At 38.3% G+C, this 22645-nt stretch overlaps 1 protein-coding gene across 2 annotated transcripts in view; it reads right to left on the minus strand.

The window, feature by feature from the left end:
- The window catches only part of Abca8 (ATP binding cassette subfamily A member 8), a 77389-nt gene extending 57052 nt beyond the window's left edge, over positions 1-20337 (minus strand). The window contains exons 1-4 of one of the 2 annotated variants that reach the window (XM_059272040.1): positions 19602-20337; positions 15311-15412; positions 13548-13752; positions 2232-2396 (exon numbers count right to left, since the gene is read on the minus strand). In XM_059272040.1, coding sequence (XP_059128023.1) covers positions 2232-2396; positions 13548-13752; positions 15311-15406 — 466 coding nt within the window. In that variant the 5' untranslated portion in view covers positions 15407-15412; positions 19602-20337. The remainder of the gene's footprint in view (positions 1-2231; positions 2397-13547; positions 13753-15310; positions 15413-19601) is intronic. The other variant, XM_059272041.1, reaches the window with a different exon arrangement.
- Between the last annotated feature and the right edge of the window lie 2308 nt (positions 20338-22645).

Consider the following 22645-nt stretch of genomic DNA (forward strand, 5'->3'; position numbering starts at 1 on the left):
TATGGCCATTTATAGATTTCTAAAAAGATGTCTATATTCCTAAGCAATACTTACTAAGTAGTTTAAAAATTATGCAAATCTTACCACATAGTTTTACAAGCTAATAATGTCTTTTGTATTTTCAGAATCATATTTTTGGTCCGTTTGATCTGATGTAAAAATAAGATTCCTTTTCATTAATAGAATTATTGTGGTCCTTTTTAAAGCATTTCATAAAAGGTTTTCTCTTCTTATTTAGAGATTCTTTCCTCTTCATATTACAATAATATAATTACAATTATTGAACATATTTCAATTTTTTCTTTGATAAGCATTTGTTAACAGTGCCTCTGGAGTTTCCTAGTGGTACACTGTTTTTCTTTTTATGAGTCACAGTTGTTTTTGCAGTCTTATGTTTCATCGTTGATTTTCTTTTTTTTTTTTTTTTTTTTTTTTTTGGTTTTTCGAGACAGGGTTTCTCTGTGTAGCTTTGCGCCTTTCCTGGGACTCACTTGGTAGCCCAGGCTGGCCTCAAACTCACAGAGATCCGCCTGGCTCTGCCTCCCGAGTGCTGGGATTAAAGGCGTGCGCCACCACCGCCCAGCTTCATCGTTTATTTTCTGTATGTCTGACTATCAAATGCTTTTTTTCCTATGAACTCTTGCATATAGCAACTTTTTAGTAATTGTGAACTGAGACTTCCTACTCAGAAATACATCTTTGTGTTCTGGGTTGGTATGAGAACATTCCAGACAAGTTTGATAATGCCTTCAATTTATGTAACTGATGCACTCCTATTTTTCACGTGACTGTTATTTCTACTTGAAAGTTTGAAGTTGAAGTCTTTTAAAAGACATAATATTGCCTAGAACCCAAAAGAAAGAAGTTTCCTTGTTCCATTATTTTTTTCTGCTACAAGATGATTCCTCCTCCACTCTTCCCATTGATGAAAGGCACATCTTTTGTTGCTGTTGTTTGTTTTTGCTTTTAGTTTTGAAGAAAGGGTCTCATTCTGTTACCTAAGCTGGCCTAAAACGTGGTGGGTATCCCAGGCTGGCCTTGACATTACATTCATCCTCTCATCTCGAGTGCTGGGATTACAGATCGAAGTCATTACATTTGGTTTGAAGGATACATCTTTCTGAAAGTTTCAGCCTGATGACATAGCTCCAACTGAGGCAAGCTTGACACCATCTGATTTATCCTAAATTTGCCATTGAAGCTCAAGCTTCTTGTTGGAAAAAAACAGTTAGACCCATATGTCATCAGGAAACATAAACACAACACACTGATGTTTAGTAATCACTTTCACTACTGGCTGCTGTGATTTTCTTTTTCATGTGATTTTAGTTTAGGATGAATATATGTGCACTCTTGTGTGTGTATGTGTGGGCAACATTTCTTGTTTGTCTAATTTTATTTACTTCTAGAAATTGACTTTACCTTTGTTATAGTGGGAGGTAGGACGAATGAGTTAATATGTATGCTCATGTGTGCATATGTGTGTGACGGTCAGAGGTCAGCCCTGAGTGTTGTTCCCAGGAGCAATCCGCCATGTCTTTTGAGACAGGGTCTCTCACTAGGACCTTGGACTCACTAATTGGGGTAGCCTGGCTTTCTGGGGAGCCATCTCTGACTGCTTCTCTAGCACTACAATCACAAGCATGTACCACCACGCCATGAGTTTTACATGTGTTCTAGGCATCAAACTACCATCCTCACACTTGCACAGCAAGTATGTTACTAACTAAGCTATCTTCTCAGTTCCTTGTTGTTGAAACTTATTAATTTGCATTAATTAATATCCTGTTCAAGTTTACTTTCTCTTGCTGTGATATAACCAATAAAGCTTACCAAAAGTAACTAGGGAATTAAGGGATTTATTTTAGCTTATAGGTTATAGTATATCATTAAGGGAAGCCAAGGCAGGATCATGAAGCAGAGATCACTGAGAAATGCTGCTTACTAGCTTGTTTCCCTTTGCTTGTTCAGTTACATTTATCTATAAACTAGGTTCACCTCCCTAGGGATGGTATCATCAACAGTGGACAAGATGCTCCTACATCAATTAGCAGTTAAGAAAATGTGATACAGACATGCCCACAGGCCAATCCAAGGGAAGCAATTCTCCAGTTGAGTTCCCTTTTCCCAAGTTGTCCAGTTAACAACAAAACTAGCCAGGACATATCCCTACATACTCCTATAACATTGGAGGAATGGAAAGCCATCCAGTTTGGGAGCTTCATAGTTACCTGTGTGGTCCTTATGCTCTTCCATGGTTGGAATCCTTAGTCCTTTATGGAATTTCAAATGATAGGAGTAAGTGTTGGTGAATATGACCCTCACTACATCTTTGTAATGGTTTGAAATTAGTTCTGTCATATTTTCTTCATCTGGAAAAGCCAATATTTCTCTTCCTGGAATTTCAAGAAAAAGATTACTACTATAAGTAAATTCCTATAAGCAATACCTATGAGAAGCTACATTAGTTACTTTTCTGTTGCTGTGATAAAACACCATGACCAAAGTCAATTTAAGGAAAAGGGAGTTGATTTTAGCTTATGGTTCCAAAGTGATGAGTACATCTTGAAAAATTGGAGGAAATCAATAAATCCCTTAAAGCCAAGGGGGGAAAAACAGATGAAGGAAACTATTCAAGACCTGAAAATCAAAATAGAAGCAATAAAATACAAACTGAGGGAATTCTGGAAATGAAAAATCTGGTTAAAGAAACAGGAACTACAGATGCAAGCATCACCAACAGAATGCAAGAGATGGAAGAGAGAATCTCGGGCATTGAAGATACAATAGAAGAAATGGATTCATCAGTCAATGAAAATGTTAAATCTGAAAAACTCCTAATACAAAACATCCAATAAATCTGGAACAGTATGAAAAGTTCAAACCTAAGAATAATAGGAATAGAAGACAGAGAAGAATCCCAGCTCAAAAACCCAGAAAATATATTTAACAAAATCATAGAAGAAAAATTTCCTAACCTAAAGAATGACATGCCTTAAAAGGTACAAGAAGCTTACAGAACACCAAACAGATTTGATCCAAAAAGAAAGTCCTCACATCACACAATAATCAAAACATCAAAACATACAGGAAAAAGAAAAAGTATTAAAAGTTGCAGGGGAAAAGGCCAAATAATATAAAAAGGCATACCTACTAAAATCACACCCAAAACTTCTCAACAGAAACTACAAAGTCAGAAGGGTCTGGACAGACATCTTGCAGACTCTAAGAGACCACAGATGCCAGCCCATACTACTATACTCAGCAAAACTTTCAATAACCATAGATGGAGAAAACAAGATATTTCATGACCAAGTCAAATTTAAACCATTTATATCCATAAATTCAGTCCTACAGAAGGTGCTAGAAGGAAAATTCCAACTCAAGGAAGTTAACTACACCCACAAAAACACAAGAAATAGTTAATCTTGCACCAGCAAAATCCAAAGAAGAGACACACACATGCGTACACACACACAACACACACACACACACACACACACACACACACACACACACACACACTACCACCACCACCAAAATAACAGTAATTAACAATCACTGGTAGTTAATATCCCTCAACATCTGTGGACTAAATTTGAAAATCAAATGGCACAGGCTAACAGAATGGATATGAAAAGAGTATCCATCATTCTACTGCATAAAAGAAACATACCTCAACAAGAAACACAGATATTACCTCAGAGTAAAGGACTGGAAAAAGATTTTCCAAGCCAATAGACCCAAGAAGCAAGTTGGTATAGCTATCCTATTATCAAACAAAATAGACTCTAAACAAAAATTAAAAGAGTGGAGAGGCAAATTTCATAATCATCAAGGGAAAAAAATCCACCAGGATAACATCTCAGTTCTGAACATCTATGCCCCAAATGCAAGTGCACTCTCATTTGTAAAAGAAACATTACTAAAGCGTAAATCACACATAGAAACCCACACATAAATAGTGGGAGACTTCAACACCCACTCTTGCCAATGCACAGGTTGTTCAGACAGAAACTACACAGAGAAATAATGGAATTAATAGACATTATGACTAAAATGGACCTAACAGATGTCTATAGAACATTTCACGCAAACACAAAAGAATATACCTTCTCAGCACCTCATGGAACCTTCTCCAAAATTAACCATCCTTAGTCACAAAACTAGTCTCAACAGATACAAGAAACTGAAATAGTCCTCTGTACCTTATCAGACCACCATAGATTAAAGCTGGATTTCAACATCAATAGAAACAACAGAAAGCCTAGAAACTCATGGAAACTGAACAACTCTCTACTGAACTACCACTGGGTCAAGGAGGAAATAAAGAAAGAAATTAAAGCCTTCTAAGAATTCAATGAAAATGAAGGCATAACATACCCAAACTTACAGAACACAATGAAAGTAAGAGTAAAGTTCATAGCGCTAAGGGAGATCTCATACCAGTGATTTAACTGAAAGCATACCTGAAAACTCCAGAACAAACAGAAGCAAACATACCCAAGAGGAATGGATGACAGGAAATAGTCAAATTGAGGGCTGAAATCAATAAAATAGAAACAAAGAGAACAATACAAAGAAACAAAGAGCTGGTTCTTTGAGAAAATCAGCTAGACAGACAAACCCTTATCAAAACTAACTAAAAGGCAGAGAAAGAATATTCATATCAACAAAATTAGAAATGAAAAGGGGGGTATAACAGAAACTAAGAAAATCCAAAGAATTATTAGGTCATACTTCAAAAACTTGTACTCCACAAAACTGGAAAATCTAAAAGAAATGGACGATTTTTTCTATAGATATCACTTACTAAAATTAAATCAAGATCAGATAAACAATTTAAATAGATCTGTATCACCCAAGGAAACAGAAGCATTCATTAAAAATCTCCGAACCAAAAAAAGCCTAGATGGTTTTAGCTCAGAATTCTACCAGACTTTCAAAGAAGATCTAACACCAATACTCCTCAAATTATTCCATAAAATAGAAATAGAAGGAACATTCCCAAATTCACTTTATAAGGCCACAGTCACTCTGATACTCAAACGACACAAAGACTCAACAAAGAAAGAGAATTACAGACCAATTTCCCTCATGAACACAGATGCAAAAATACAAAAAAAAAAAAAAAAAAAACCTCAAAAATTGAATCTAAGAACACATCAAAAAGATCATCCACCACAATCAAGTGGACTTTATTCCAGAGATGCAGGGATGTTTCAATATAGGAAAATCTGTTCTTGTAATCTACTACATAAACAAACTGAAAAAAAAACACATGATTATCTCATTAGATGCTGAAAAAGCCTTTGACAAAGTCCAACACACCTTCATGATAAAAGTCTTGAAGAGATCAGGATTACAAGGGGCATATGTGGTGATATTGTGTCCCCCAGTATATTGTGCACCCTAATAAACTTATCTGAGGTCAGAGAACAGAACAGCCACTAGACAGACATAGAGGCCAGAAAATGGTGGCATACACACCTTTAATCCTATCACTTGGGAGACAGAGATCCATCCAGATCTCTGTGAGTTCAAGGCCACACTGGAAACTGCCAGGCATGGTGACACACACCTTTAATCTCAGGAAGTGATGGCAGGAAGCAGAAAGGTGTATAAGGCATGAGGACCAGGAACTAAGTTTGCTAAGTTTTTAGGCTTTTAGCAGCAGTTCAGCTGAGAGCCATTCGGATGAAGACACAGAGGTTTCCACTTTGAGGAAACAAGATCAGCTGAGGAATTGGTGAGGTGAGGTTAGCTGTGGCTTGTTCTGTTTCTCTGATCTTTCAGTGTTCACCCCAATATTTGGCTCCTATGTTTTTTATTTAATAAGACCTTTTAAAGATTCATGCTACAGGCATACCTAAACATAATAAAGGCAATATAGAGCAAACCAATAGCCAACATCAAATTAAAGGGAGAGAAACTTAAAGCAATGTCACTAAAATCAGGAACAAGAGAAGTCTGTGCACTCTCTCCATATCTATTCAATATAGTACTTAAAGTTTTAGCTAGAGCAATAAGATAACTTAAGGAGATAAAGGGGATACAAATTAGATATGAAGAAATCAAAGTATCAATATTTTCAGATGATATGATAGTATACATAATTTTACTAGGGAATTACTACAAATGATAAACATCTTCAGTGCAGTAGCTGGATACAAGACTAACTAAAAGAAAAATCAGTAGCCCTCCTATAAATAAAACTGTAAATGGGCTGAGAAAGAAATCAGGGAAACAACACCCTTCACAATAGCCCCCAAATAATATAAAATATCTTGGGATAACTCTAACCAAGCAAGTGAAAGACCCCCATATGATAAAAACTTCAAGTTTTTGAAGAAGGAAATTGAAAAAGATATCAGAAGATAGAAAAATCTCCCATGCTCATGTATCATCAGTAGGACCAACATAGTAAAAATGGCCATGTTACAAACACAATCTACAGATTCAATTCAATCTGCATAAAAATTCCATCACAATTCTTTACAGATCTTGAAAAAACAATAATCAACTTCATATTTGAAAAAAAACAGGATAGCTAAAACAATCCTGTACAATAAAAGAACTTCTGGAGGAACCATCATCCTGATTTGAAGCTGTACTATAGAGCTTTAGTAATAAAAAACCACATGGTATTGACATTAAAAACAGATAGGTTGATTAATGAAATCTAATTGAAGACCCAGAAGTAAATCCACAAATCTATGGACACTTGATTTTTACAAAGAAGGCAAAATATTTCAATAGAAAGAAGAAAGCATCCTCAACAAATAGTGCTGGTCTAACTGGATGTCACTATGTAGAAGAATGCAAATACATCCATATCTATCATCCTGCACAAAACTCAAGTCCAAGTGGGTCACAAACCTCAACACGAAACCAGATACACTGAATCTAATAGACAAGAAATTGAGGAATAGCCTTGAATGCACTGGCACAGGAGACAACTTCCAGAATAGAACACCAATAGGACAGGCGCTAAGATTGATAATTAATAAATATATAAAGAACTCAAGAAACTAGATATGAACAAACCAAATAATCCAATTAAAAATGGGGTACAGATCTAAACAGGGAATTCTTAACAGAGGACTCTCGAATGGCCGAGAAACACTTAAAGAGATGTTCAACGTCCTTAGCCATCAGGGAAATGCAAATCAAACGGACTCTGAGATTCTATCTTATACCTGTCAGAATGGCTAAGATCAAAAACAGAAGTGACAGCTCCTGCTGGTGAGGATGTGAAACAAGAGGTACATTCTTCCATTGCTGATGGGAGTGCAAACTTGTACAGCCATTTTGGAAATCAATATGGTGGTTTATCTGAAAATTGGGAATCCATCTACCTCAAGACCCAGCTATATCACTCCTGGGCATGTACCCAAAAGATGTTCTACCATACCACAAGGACACTTGCTCAACTATGTTTATAGCAACATCATTCGTAATAGCCAGAAACTGGAAACAACCTAAATGTCCATTACCCTAAGAATGGATAAAGAAAATATGGTACATTTACACAATGGAGTATTACTCATCTGTCAAAAATGACATCATGAAATTTGGTGGCGAATGGATGGAACTAAAAAAGATCATCCTGAGTAAGGTAACTCAGGCCCAGAAAGACAAAGGTGGTATGTACTCATTTATAGGTGGATATTAGTTGTAAAGTAAAGGATAACCATGCTACAATCCACAGACCCAGAGAAGCTAAGTAACAAGGAGCACTCAAGGAGGAGGAGGATGCATGAATATCACTGTAAAGGAGAAATAGACTAGACATTGCCTTTGGATGTGTGGAAGGCTCTGGATAGGGAGTGAACATGGGAACAGGAGGGATTAGGTATGGGGAGGATGAAGGGAAAGAGTACTGGGAGAGACAACTGGAATATGGGGCATCTCTGGGATGAGCTAGAAACCTAGAGCAATGGAAACTCCCAGGAATCCATGAGGGTGACCCCTAGCTAAGATTCCTAGCAATGGAGGATACGGAGCCTGAACCAGCCATCTCCTATAACCAGGCAAGACTTCCAGTGGAGGAACTGGGACACCAACCCAGCCACAAAACCTTTTACCTACAATTTGTCCTGTGTTCAAGGTATGCTGGGGTAAAGGTGACACAGAAATTGTGGGAGTGACCAACCAATGACTGGCCTAGCTTGAGACTCATACCATGAGAGGGAACTCACCCCTGAGGCCCAGGACCCAGAGGTAGGATAGCCCAGAGATTTAGAATAGAACCAAACACGACTGGGAAAAAAAAGTCAATGTAATGATGCTTAATGACATTCTGCTCTACTCATAGATTGGTGCCTAGCCCAGCTGTCATCCGAGAGGCTTCATCCAGCATCTGATAGAAACAGAAGTAGAGCTCCACAGCCAAACATTAGGCAGAGGTTGGGGAATCCTGCTGAAGAGAGGGAGGATGGATTGTAGGAGCTAGAGTATTCAAGGGCATCACAAGAAAACCCACCGAATCAACTAACCTGGGTTCATAGGTGCTAACAGAGACTGAACTGACAACCAGTGAGCCAGCATGGGACTGACCTAGGCCCTCTGCGCATGTGTTACAGTTGTGTAGCTTGATCTTCTTGTGGGACTCCTAACAGTGGAAGCAGGAGTTGTCTCTGACTCTGTCATCTGCTTTTGGGACCCTTACCTCTTACTGGGTTGCTTCATTCAGCCTTAATAGGAGAGGAAGTGCCTAGTTTCACAGCAACTTGATATGCCATGGCTGGCTGATATACATGGGAGGCTTGCCCTTTTCTGAATAGAAACAGAGGAGAGAGGAGGAGTGGATGAGGGGGAGGGGCATAGGTAAGGTGGGAGGAAGGAAGGAGAGCAGGGAGGGGAAACTGCAGTAGGGATGTAAAAACAAAATCAAAGAAACAACAAAAAAAAACAGTAAAGATAAATGGCAAACTATTAAATAAAAAATAAAAAATAAAGGAGTCCATCCTGGCAAGGCAGAGCCCTGGCAGAAAGCCACAGACATAGAGGAAAGTGGGAGCCCATATCTTCAAATGTAAGCATGAAGCAGAGAGAGTGGCCTGCAAATAGGGTAGGGCTATACACTCTCAAAGGCTGCCCCCAGTGACACACTTCCTTCAGCAAGACCACAACTCTTAATCCTCCCCAAACAGCACCAACAGTTGGGGACAAAGTGTTCAAATGTATGAGCTTAAGGGTCCATTTCTCGTTCAAACCACCAGAGAAACCTTATTCAATTTCCTCCTATAAAAAAGTTTTAATGAAAATGATCCCAAGTTGTATAATGACCTTGAGTAAATCTAAAATGTAAACTAAAAATGTCAAAACATATTTCCACTGTTGTAGATCAAATCAGAGGAATGTATTTAATTAGTTATTTTCTTTCATATACTCTAATGAACAAACTCTCATGTTACATTCCAATTAGAATATTTACTATTTAAAGAAAGAGAAGAATTTATAAAAAACAAAACCAAAAACAAAGTGAGTATTATGTAGCTTAGGTAGACACTGCTTTTTTATTAGGAAAAGGCATTACTCAAATTCATTTTTTCTAAAAACCCATTATGTTTTATTAACATGTCTAAACAATGTAAAGTTCTTAACTAGGAGACGAGTATAGTATGTATCACTAACATGATCCTTACTTTATACAGATACTGTGCTAAACTGTGTAAGTATATGTTATGTTACATAAACATAAGTAATAACAAGCCCAAAAGAACAAAAGTGAATACTTTTTTTTCTGTGTTGGAAGTGTTCATAAAAGGGAAGGGAGTAGACAAAGTGTGTTCTTACTCACTAAAGTAGGTTTGTGCATAAACTAAATATGTGGGATCCTTGGCAAATTCCCAAGCATTTGCCCCTAAGTTATCTTAGAGATAATGGGTATATGTGAAGATAAGCTCTGTGTAGACCTAGGAAGTGGTTTTCACCTAACAATTATTTGTTAATATTCCTGCTTGGGCCTTCGGGAGTTCTTTAGAAGTGTTTTCATCTCATAGAGAACACCTGTGAAAAAGAGTCAGGCCAAATATTATTGGAGGAATTGAAAGATGTGGGCCATGGATGGAAGCTTAGACCATGATATGATCTTAAGTCAGAAGTAGATTTAGTGTTGAGGACTAAGATGCCCAGTGCAGACATTCAAGTTCAGGGGTCAATATCAGTAAGATGGTTAATGAGGTGTCAGGGGGAGACAGGTTTGGAACGCTTTGTATCCTTGTGGCCCATGGTGTCCAGGGAGGCATAGACAGGAAGGAAAACCTCAGCATTGCCTGGGAACTAAGGCCGCAGAGACTCCTATTAGCCAGTGGTTTGCCAAAGCATACAATGTGTTGATAGTGGATTCTGAGCTATTGAACCTGCTGCTGAGGTCAAAGTCCAAATGCAAAAATAATGGTTACCTGAGCCAGAGCAACTCTGTGGACAGCATATGACTGAGAAAGGGAGGAAAGATTATAGAGATTTCCAGTGACTGTGTCCAGTCAACTGGTCAACCACCTTACAGTAGTGCCTTTGATGGACCATGTTAATACTGCCAATTAATGACTAGTTCCTTCTAAGATGCATTCACACTCAGATTCAACTCACATCATGGGGCTATTGCCGCACTGAGATTCATTTCCACTTGCTTTATATTAAGGAACACTGTAGGGCCGGGCGGTGGTGGCGCACGCCTTTAATCCCAGCACTCGGGAGGCAGAGCCAGGCGGATCTCTGTGAGTTCGAGGCCAGCCTGGGCTACCAAGTGAGTCCCACGAAAGGCGCAAAACTACACAGAGAAACCCTGTCTCGAAAAACAAAAAAAAAAACAAAACAAACAAACAAACAAAAAGAACACTGTAGGATTTGAATTTGTATTTAAGAAAAATGAAAAGAAAAAGAAAAAAATCTGTTGTTTTTCACTCGCTAATTTAACTTGTCTTTTTTCTAGTAAACATTCTAAGATTCAGTTGCAACACTACACTACTCTGCTTGTTTTTTTTTTTTTTAAGTTGACATGGTTTGGGTGTGTTTTTGGGGTGGCTTAGAACCTGAGCTGAGCTAGATCTAATAGGAAAGACATGCTTGATGTCTACCTGTGCTGCTGAACTTGTTAAATTCTCAATACTCTACAGAACAAACTTAGAACAAGACAAAAAAGTAATGAATTATCATTTCATTTAAAACATGTACATTAGAATGACACGTTATCGTCCTTATGTTATAAATGAGGAGAAAGGGCCTCAAAGGCACTTTAGGAAATACTTGAAGTACTACATCAGAATATAGCAAAACCATTTTTAGTCACTGACTGATGTGGACCTGGAGTGGAACTGAATCATTTAATGACTCTAGCATTCTGAAAAGAAAAATTGTTATCAAGTTCTTTTGACTATCATAATGCTCTTTCTGTGTAAATAACCTAATATAAAAAGATTGAAACAAATGATGCATTTTAAAAGAACCTTTAAATTGAATGCTGAAGCTGCATACAGTGGCACAGTGCCATGTCAGCACTTGGGAAGTCAATGGAGGATTATAAGTTCCAGGTCAGCCTGGGACACACAGTGAGAACCTGTCTTGGATTTTATTTTTATTTAATAAAGAAATATATATTTTGGTGTTAAAGGGCCAATAATTGAATTTTAAATTGGAAAAAAGCAATGCTAATTATTCTTAGGCCAAGAATATGATCAACGGATATCATGCTAATGTACTATTAGGTAATTTTGTCGACTGAGATTTTTATCAAGTGAGGTGGGAGAGATGGTTCAGCAGTTAAGAGCACTGACTGCTTTTGCACGGGACCCAGGTTCAGTTCCCAGAACCCACATGGCGGCTCACAATCATCTGTAGCTCCAGGTCTGCCACACCAACTCCAGTGTCGTCCGTGTGACATAAACAATTATGTCAATAATAGCAGACGGGAGATACGTGTCCCATGGGACTAAGCTTCCTGGAGGTCCCTGGCAGAGTGCCCACATTATGCCTCCTTCTCGAAGAAGACGTGCTTCATGGATCATGAGCTCCCTGGGCTGTGTGTTCTGTATAACTGCTTTTCTGATAATGTTCTAATTAATCTATAAAGCACAGCAAAAATTAATGAATGCTTGGGTTGTGAACTATGGAGGAAAGGGCAAGCTGGACATGGACCTTATTTAGATATAGCAGAATGAGCTATTTCTTTAAGACCCCAAGCCGCTAGACAAAGAAAGTATAAAGGTTCAGGCACTTCTAGGGAATGAACACTCACTCACTAGGAATCCTTTAGGAATCCCAACTTAAGTGATTTATGGCAGAAAACTTTATCTCATAGGAGGCAGATGGTGGGCCCCCCCCCGTTGAGGAAGTTCAGCATGGGAAACTTAAGGACTACAGCAGAACCCCTTCCCCTTACAGGCGTAAAAGTACAAGAGTCCATATTCCAGCAGATAAAAAGGTTTTATATTAAAAGAGAGATGTGATAAAAGAACTGAAGAAAGACTTGGAGAGGGTCTGCAGCATCCAAATTGGGTCATGAGAACCAGAAAAGTAGAAGTGCATAATAAACTAGATAAGATGAAGGACACAGCTGTAACCGAAAAGAAGCCTACACAAGTCTATGGACTGTACTAAGTTTAAAAAACACAGACTGCTCTTTGGGTCATAAAGTTCTTGTGGGTGAAGGGATATGTCTAGCGCCAATTAATAATTGTGTGCTTGCTGTTTTTTTTTTAAAGATGATGTAATTGAATTATTGCCAAGCTCTTGCTGTTCCTTGTATGACTTGACAGTTTTCTTTTCTGCATATAAACTACTGATTTGCAGAAGTAAAATTGCAGCAGATTCAAACCACTTCTGAGTATGTTGTCTGTCTGTCATTTGCCGAATCCTTGCCTTCCTGACTACCCAAGCCCTGTTTCTCCTATAGTCGTGGTACTCCCGGTGGGCCAGTCTATGGCACAGGTCCAGAGGATTTGATGCTGCATGCATGTGGTATACAAGCATACACACAGACCAAAAAACAAAAAAAAAAAAAAAACAAAAACAAAAAAAAAACAAAAAAACACCTCACACATAAAACAGAAGTAAATCTTTTTGAAAATATTTAATTAAATAATGTGCTGAAGAGATGGCTCGATGGGTAAGGTGTTGCCCCACAAATATGAGGACCTCAATTCCAATTCTCAGGTCCCATATAAAAAGCCAGACATGGTTACACATGCCTGTAACCCTGGCTATTAAAATACATAGATAGGGGACTCAGAGAGCTTTCTGGCCAGTCAGCTTAACCTATCCTAAACAGTGATATCCCAATGAGAGATCATCTCAAGGCAAGGTAGAGGGTGATAAATGAAGACAGGCCATATCCTGTTTGAGCCTCGCTGGCTTCCACACCTGGGTGCTATTGTGCATGGAACACACACACACACACACACACACTCACACACACACACACACACACACACACACATACACACACACACCCCAGAGCTTATCAAGTGAAGCATACATTAACCAGGGTGTGTAACCAAATGAACTAGGAAGACAGATTCCTTCTGATTTAGCAGAAAACTCACCTGTCATGTAGGAGGCCAAAGAGACTCTATCCATTATCCTCTGAGTTGTTTCAGTGACAGGTGTATATGCAATCAAAAAGGTGGAGTCATTAAACGAGTCGATACGTCCCAGGTCCCCATCAGGCCAAGATGAAAAATCATAAATCTTATGGATTTCAGGAAATATAGATAAACTAAACAGTATAATTGATGTGTACAGGAATTCCTACAAAGCCAGAGAAAACAGTACAGACGATTGTGATGTAAAATAAGTCAAACACCATCAGTTTTGCCATATAGCTATGATTATTGTTGACTAATTTTCCAATTTCTCTGTCTCCTAGATGGATTTAAAAAAATATTCAGTCTACAGCCATTAAACTTGCCCTATAATTCTCGACTTGTTTTTTAAAGATATTATCTTGCTGTATACCCTAAGCTGACTTTGAAGTTGTGATTCCCCTGCTTTAGCCTACCAAGTGTGGGCATAGAGACACCACACCTAGCCTCCTGTAGGGAATTTTGGATGGCAGTGAAATTTCCTGCTCTGTAACGCTGGTGTGAGGAGATGAGTTGAATATAAAAACGCTGCAAAACTCTAAGAAGTAGGCTGTGATAGGGCACAAACTCTCGGCAGCTCAGCCAAGACAGTTCCAAGACATTGATAATTTAACAATTATTATTGTCTTGGCATTGATATTTTAATAATAATTTCTATTTTGGTCATATTTTTAACTGCAGGGTAGAAAACTCAACAAAGAAAGCAGGGACCTCAGAATACTGTTCTGACTTGATAGGTGTCCATCAAGGATACCTGTGAGCTACAAAGAGCCATCACTTTAAACGTTTTTTAATGTTCAGAATGTGTGTGTGTGTATGTGTGTGTGTGCACATGCACACACACCTGCACACATGCACTCATATATATGCACAAGCACCACAGTACACGTGCAGAGGTCAGTGACAACTCACAAGAGTCGGTTCTCTTTCCATCATGGGTTTAGGGACCAGATCCAGGTCCTCGGGCTTGGATGCCAGGGCTTTTACCCACCTAGCCATCTTACCAACCCTGGTATCTTTTTTCAATACTTGGCTTTTTAAAAGCTCACTGAATATGTACTTACTAAAATTACAGTTTAATTACCAAATGCTACCTGGTTCCACTATCTGATACTTAAATGGAAAGATTATACGGGAAGGTTTTTCTTCGTGACAATTTCCCAAAGTCTCTGTGTTCTTAAGTAACCAAATGTCTTTTTACAAGAGAAAGAGATCACAAAGTAAGGCCTCTGCCATCAGTGTGTGCATCCATTAGCACAGTCACTTTCACCTGCTACTGTCTTAATCTTGTCTGTGAGGAAAAAACAGTTTTGAACGCCTTTGGGTTTGGGGTTTGTTATTTGTTTGTTTTGGTTTGGTTCTGGTTTGGGTTTGGGTTTTCGAGACAGAGTTTCTCTGTGTAGCTTTGGAGCCTTTCCTGAACTCATTCTGTAGCCCAGGCTGGCCTCAAACTCACAGAGATCCACCTGCCTCTGCCTCCCCAGTGCTGGGGATTAAAGGTGTGCACCACCACCGCCCGGCTTGAATGCCTTTGTAAGGTTTTAAGGTACTTATTGTGTTCTCATTTGGCACCCTCCTTTGTTACATTTAGCCCTTAGATAATGGCCTTCTGCTTCTGTTTAGGGGAGTGATTTCTTTTGGGGGGTGTGATCTTCAGTACTTGCACCCAGGAGAAACACACTGTGCTATCATAAACAGGAAGCATGGCAGATCCCAAGTCGTACCAAAAATGTATCTCTTCTCATTCTCCATTTTCTAAGCAGATTCTTGCACAGTAAGGCCCATGTTTGTTGGCACACATTTATCTCTCTGTTAACCATTTTGGTCTGTTTAATAAGAGAAAAAGAGAAGAGCCAATAAATACTAAGATCTTAAGAGGACCTTTTCTGCAGATGTCAGAGCCTGGTTGCCCTTTATTCCCAAGGAAGTGCTTCAGTTCTGGGAATTCTCAGCTTATCCACTGGGGATCTCTTCTATTTCCTTCCCTTCTCCTCTCCTCACACATAGACTCCTTCAAGTGTATTTTCTTAAATGACATGCAGCTCTTGGTTTTGTAAATATGTTAATATTCTAATTTGTATAATAAACACAAAGAGAGAAGGGAGGGAGGGAGAGAAAGAAAGAGAGAATTAATTAAATGAATCTAGACCTGGATATCCTTTACATATAATTTATAAATCAACATATCTAACACAATGTAATGGGTATATATTGATTTGGTATGAGAAGACTACTATATTTCACTTTCTCTAGGAGAAAAACTTAATCTGTGAAAACACTGAACTGTTGAAGTAACAGTTCCAAAAACAGATCAGAATTTTGGATCTGAATGGTTGCTTTTCCAACACTATAAAGAAATCAGTATCAGGAATAGTATTGGTGCCCTGTGCGTATATGGGAGAATATGTCTACAAGAACTGAAAGTATTGGGTGAGGAGCTTAATCCTCTTAGCCCTTGTTATTGTTGCAAAGAAGTTTGTTTTATCTTTATAATACATCAAAGTAGATGTACTATAGTATATATTATGAACTGAATAGGTGATGAAATAAATTTCACAGGTTGGCATGGGAAAGCCACATTGTGTTTGGGCATGTGCTTGAGGTGATGCTAAAGTTTCCCTTGAAACTGAGATTCAAGTAGGCTTTAGCTGGGTTAAAACTCATGAGCTTTGAATTTTTCAATTTTCTGTTGTTGGTCATCTCAAGGGATCAAAATGACACGGATTAAAAAGGAAGTAGTTGTCATTTTAATGAGGTAGGCATACTGCATAAAAGTGTGTTTGTTTGGGTGGGAGAAGCTGGGAATGGGGGAAGTGATATTTACTGTTTTAGTCATAGTAGTAACAAGGTAGAGAATACACAATGGTGAGTGAGCCTGATGAGTAAACATAATTTCCTTAATACTCTTCTCTGATAAACGATGCTGATTACAGTGGGCACCATGCCCAATAATTTCACACTAGGCACCCGAGGAGGGTGCCATTACTCAATGTATTTTAGGTTACTAGTCAGTGAAGAAGTGAAGAGTTTGAGAAGGTTTTATAGCAATGTTTAACTTTCTTGCAACATAACTCTACATGTTGGATTTTTTTTTAAGCAGTGGTCTTCAGAAAAGAACTAAAATGTTCCTTCCTCACAAATAGCTTGAGAGATACTTCAGAGGAATGCCTTGAGAGAACAGGGCTTTTTCCAATGCTGACAACCAGCTAAAGTTGAGATAAAGCCTATTGAAATGCACCACAGGGATTTCCATGGAAAGGCATGGCATGAAGAAGGGGCAGAGGATTGGTGTGGGTGCAGTATGTGGCAGGTCTAGTCACCCCGAACTTCTTGAGAGAGTAGTAGCCAATAGTATGAAGCAATGATGTCTGGTGTGTGTGTGTGTGTGTGTGTGTGTGTGTGTGTGTGTGTGTGTGTGTTATACATGGGTACCATGGAATTTCTGGATGGAGAGATGACCTTGGTGAGTGGTAGAGCATTATAGACACAGAAATGAAGGCTAGCCCTGGAAGTCTTTGGAAGGAACTCTGTGTGTGAGCAGCCAGGAAGCACAGTGTAGCTGCAGAGCAGCCCCTTCCCAGAAGAAACCACAAATCAGTCGCAGCATTTATCACTAGTAGTGAAAGTGTTCACTGAGCCTGTGGACTTCTGAGAATTGGCTAAAGTGTGCTCTTCCAGGCTCTTCAGAGAAACAGAGAGAATAGAGCACAAGTGTATCAACATCTAGCAATCTAGAGATTTTTTTTTTTAATGTGAAAGAAGAAGCTATGTGCAAAGACAAAGACCAATCAGTTTACTTTCAGGAACTGGCTCCTTTAACTATGTGGGCTAGTTATTTCATGACCGATAGGGAAGGCAAAGAGGATGCCAATGGAGGGATGAATTGTTGCAGGCTTTCATACAAATCTGTGTTACAGCGAGCTGGAAACTCAGTTGGAGCGTCTAGGCTTTAAAGTCTGAAGAGAATTTCTTTGGTGAGCCTCAGACTGCATTTGCAAGGCCTTCATGTGATTAAGTGAAGTCCATTCACACTAATGAAGGGTTATCTTATTGGTGTATAATATAATGATGAATCTGCAAGACGACTCAATGTGTGAAGGCACTTGCTACCAAGCCTAACGACCTGAGAGGGATTCTTAGGAGTCACATATTGGAAAGAAAGAGCTGATTCCCACAAGTTGTCCTCGGATCACATACAGTGACACCCTTCCTTTCCACACCCACACCCCTGCTACCCCAATAAATAAATAAGTGTAAAAAAACCTTATAAGCTTTCTGATTTAAATGTTAATTGTATTTAAAACCACTTTCACAACAGCATCTAAACTAGCATCTGGTCTAACAGTTGGATCCCATAGTTCAACCAAGGTGACACATGAAATTAACTGTCACAATGTGGAAACTTATACAAATATTTTCCTTTAGCAGAACATTCCCCAAAATACAAGTTTCAGAACATAGTTGAATATAACATCTTCCCATACCCGAACCAAGAAATCATACACAAATCCAGTTTGTCAGGCCTTTCTGGAAGCTACACATAAAAGAAAACAAAACAGAAAACCCTTCATTAAGTTCATTAAAACTTTACATTGTGTAAAGGAAGAGTTTGCTTAGAATGATTCACACAATCAAGTTACTTTATAGGGAACATCGATTTTTGGGGGAGGTGTGCCAGTATCAATTGGCTCTTAGGTCCTAATAATTGGTAGAAGTAACCTTTTTACCACCATGTTGCCTAAAAATGGTCCACAAGGTTGTGGTGGAATATTGCCATGTAGATAAAGAATAGAAGTTTCTCCGCATGAAGTTCTCATCCCATTCATGAGACAGGTTCAGCCAGAGAGCTGCCTGTTTCCCAGGAAGAAAGTCCAGGTGAAGTGTTCAGGGGACGGTCCCATTGGGAGGACCACAGTAGCGACAGAGGCTCACAGACTTATTTCCAGAAAAGGAAACAATATGTGGCCATTAGGTAAGGCGTACTACAAAAGGATAGAGAAAAGGTATTAGGAAGTATGTGGACTGACAAATGGAGGGGACTGTTGAACTAGTAAAAATTCATAATAATAATAATAATAATAATAATAATAATAATAATAATAATAAATGTTTTAGGTCAGGATGTCCAGGAGTCCCAAGAATTTCTCCTGGTAATGTAAACGTTTTTAAGAAATGGGACAGCTTGAACCAGCCAAGAAAGCAGCCACCGCCCTTTGTAGGCAAAAAAACTGAGTCTACCTCCCAATCCCAGAATTTCACTGTAAATCAGTTGTACAGGATAAATAAGCTCATTAAAATATCCCTACTCCTTGCTTTTCCTTCCTTCTCTGATTCCTAGATGCTTGCTAGCCCGTGTACAAATAAAAATGAAGATTTTGTTTCAGCATGAATGACTATTACTGACTCTCTACACCAGTCAATAAAACCCTGTTTTACTATAAACTCTTATAGACAGCAAAGGATGTGACATTTGAAATACTACTGTAATGAAATGGCGCTTGTCTCAATAGGATTAAATACATCATGCATAACAAATAAAAATGTGCAGGCAAGTATCTTACATTTTTAAAAAACTGTAAATTTGAGAATGACAAGCTGACATACAAAAACATTTCTCTAAATGGCATTCTAAACAATTCTCAGGATTAGAGAAAGAATATTGGAAATGCCTGCAAATTATTGTGCAATAAAATTACATGTGTGTATAAATGCAGCCTGTCAACAAATCCATGTTCAGATTCACACTGTAAATGCTTCCAGAAGATCTTCTTACATCCCTCATGATCACTAACACATCACTGGCACATTCATACATTTTTACTTAGAATAACAAAATATGACAATGTCTTTAAAACTACCCATTCCTTTTCCTGTAGACCACATAAAAAATAAATCCCAAAACACTAAAGTCATTGTTTTTAAAAATAATTTCTCCCTAAAAATTGGTCTTTGATTACATAAAATCTCATTTGTAATTACATAGCACAAACAAGACAGAAGCAAAAATGAACTTACTTTTGGAATGTCTGAAGAAAATATTCTAGAAAGTTAATTTGCCCCTGTGTTTCCTTGCTTCAAGAAAATGGTTTCTATTTCTGCCCGGTCTCTGTCATGTCTGTATTGTGCTCGTTCCACTTGCCTGTTTTGAGTATTCCCCGTCAGAACGACTGCTTTTGGAGGAAGACCGTGGTTGTCATTTTCTTGCCCTGCTGAGCGCTGTGTTCACGTGACCACCCTTGAACAAATCTCTTTATTGACTTCCAGCCAGTTCCCACAGCAGAGAACTGCCAACCTTACTTATTTGACTAACTATAATGGCTTAAAAATGTGTGTTGCAGAGGGAATCCAAATTTGTGACTTGTCTATGCCCCTCAAAAAAGAAATTGTCAGATTTCAAAGAACAAAATATTGTCTTTTAAAAGGTGAAACATAAAGAGCTCAGAGTTCTGAACTCATTTTCTGATGTTGTCAGATAATCTAATCAGGTTTTGAACAGTACAGAAATCAATCTCTTGATTTTGTTTTTCTTTCTGTGTCACATCTTCCATTCTATCTACTTCATCAGTTCCTGGTCTTAACGGCATCAGCCAATAGGCTCCACTTCTAAAATGTGCTCATAATGAGGCTTGGGAAATATGGCTCAGAACAACATTGAACTATAAGTAGGATATGAAAATCTAAACTAAGACAACCATAAAAGGGCCTTTCATCTTGGTAAAACAAGCCATGCTTTAATGCAGAGTTATTAGTAAGGAGAGAAGCATAAGCCACTGTCCAGCCAATACTTAGAAAATTCTATCTTACTTACATAGCTTGAAATAACGAAAATTAGTTTCTGTGAATCAGTGCACTTTTGAAATACAAGTCTACAAAAATTACTTGTAACTTCAGATAATAGTCTCTATGATTACACAATGATTCCTGTCAGATTTTAACTTATAAAACAAGCAAATGCAGTTGAATCTCTGAGATCTTCATCTATTTGGAATTCTGAGATTATTTCTGCGCTGCTGATTGAAATAAACTCACAAGCTCTTGGAAGGGGTTGTTGCTCAGTAAGAACTGATGTCTATGTTTGTGCTCTGATTTCAAGTTTCCCGGTCAAGACACTCAAAGAAACAGCCTTTTCTTCTATAATTGCTGCTGTCCTCCTTGAAAAGAGTCTTCATGTCCAGAAGTCTGCCACATTTGCTTTGTCAAAGGTTTTCCTGAGTTAGCTCTTCTTTGTCGAGTCCCCCAACCCCCACAGGAATGATTTACAGATTACTGTGCAACACACCACTGGGACCTCTGTTGTCTTGTAAACATGCAAAGAGCCAGGAATTACAAAATAAGATGTTATTGTGACATCTGCACTACATGATTTCATACTGACCATTTTTATACTAATTCACTAATTTGTTCTAAAACAGTTTTAATTTTGTTGTTGTTGTTGTTGTTGTTGTTGTTTTTGTAGATTGGCTCAGTGTTCTGAGAGCGAGGACCCAAAACTCCCCCATGAAGAAAATCTACCGGGTTTTTGTTTTGTTTTATTTGTTTGCTTGTTTGTGTGTGGTTTGTTTGTTTTTTGTTTTGTTTTGTATGAAGATGGTAAGATTGTCAAACCTTTGGCTTGACAGAGAATATGGCTTAGTTCAAAGGTCTCAACAGTTTATCAGTGCCCTGGATGGGAAACACATAATTCAGGTTTTTAACATAGGCTTTCTCTGGCTTGAATTACTACTTTGGTCAATGTAATCCTAAGTAATTGTTATAATAAACAATCCTAAAATTTCAATTATTTTGATATCACAAAGCAGTTTGTAGAAGTTCAGCTTTCTTCTTTATTGCTCCTCTCAACTACTCCACTGTAGGATATCTACATCCTTGTCTCATGACCTCATAATTTTCAAAAACAAGCAGATAGCATGGTTCTCCTGCTCTGAACCTCTGCAACTTCCTCCTTCCACTGGTCAGAAAAAGCTCTGGAGTCAGGTGATTAGATTATCTGTCCCCACACAGATGATATTAATATCAAGTGTGTCATGCAATGTAACAGATACGAAGGAGTAATCAGATACCAACCAGTCTTGGTCTCTAGAGATTAGAAGAGACATCTTTTGTGGGCCATTTTAACATTTACTTAAGTTATTGAATTTTGAATTTTATCTCATCATTGACAGTTCCATGTCTTTCTATAATGACTTTAAGTGGTTTGTAGCTCCTATTTCCCTTTCATCTGTGCCCATCCTCTCTCACTGAAACCTTTCTTCCCAACTTCCCAACAACTTTTCATCTATACCACTGAGGAAAAATGATGCCTTCTCCCTCAACAACCATTAACTTCTCAGGGGAGCTGTGGGCCTTTTTGGAAACGTGCATTCTACAGTGCCAATTGCAAATAAAAAACAATGTAGTGCAATACTGTTAGGAGCATTTTCTAAAACCATCCATTTGTTCACAGAAATGACCACATTCTGTGTGCATTCTTAGTCATCTAAATGTTAGTGATGTTGCCATTACTGTATTATGCTTTTGAAATGAACACAGTTCTGAAATTCTATGTAGCTCAAGTCTGTTGTATTGTTTTCTTTTATAGAACTCTTAGCTGTAAGTCTTCTTGAGACAGTCTCATTCTCAGTTTTACCTTCTTTCTTATCCTGGAGAAGGTACTGTCAGGGTACTAAAATGATATATACCTTTCTTGGTTAGCTCCCATAATGTAGTCCACCAACACATTCTCATTAGTGTGTTTTACTACAAGGATGCTCATAGTGCAAATGAAGAGAGTCTTGAAGCCTGATAGAGGCAAGCAGTGTAACAAGAGGATAATTGCACTGCTTGGGCTTTTGGTTTATGGTGGGTAAAGTGCTTGCCTGGGGACATGCTCAAAAGATTGGAAGTCTCTCCATGGAAATATTTGCATGTCTATATTTACTGCTGCACCGTTCCCAATAACTAAGAGCCTAGTGCTCTAACAACAGATGGATGGGTAAGGAAAATGTGGTATATGCAAATGGTAGAATTTTATTCATTTGTAAAGAAAACTAAAAGCGTGACATTTGTAGAAAAAGGGTGGA

The sequence above is a fragment of the Peromyscus eremicus genome, chromosome 8a, assembly GCF_949786415.1.
Source record: "Peromyscus eremicus chromosome 8a, PerEre_H2_v1, whole genome shotgun sequence".
In the NCBI taxonomy this organism is placed as follows: Eukaryota; Metazoa; Chordata; class Mammalia; order Rodentia; family Cricetidae; genus Peromyscus; species Peromyscus eremicus.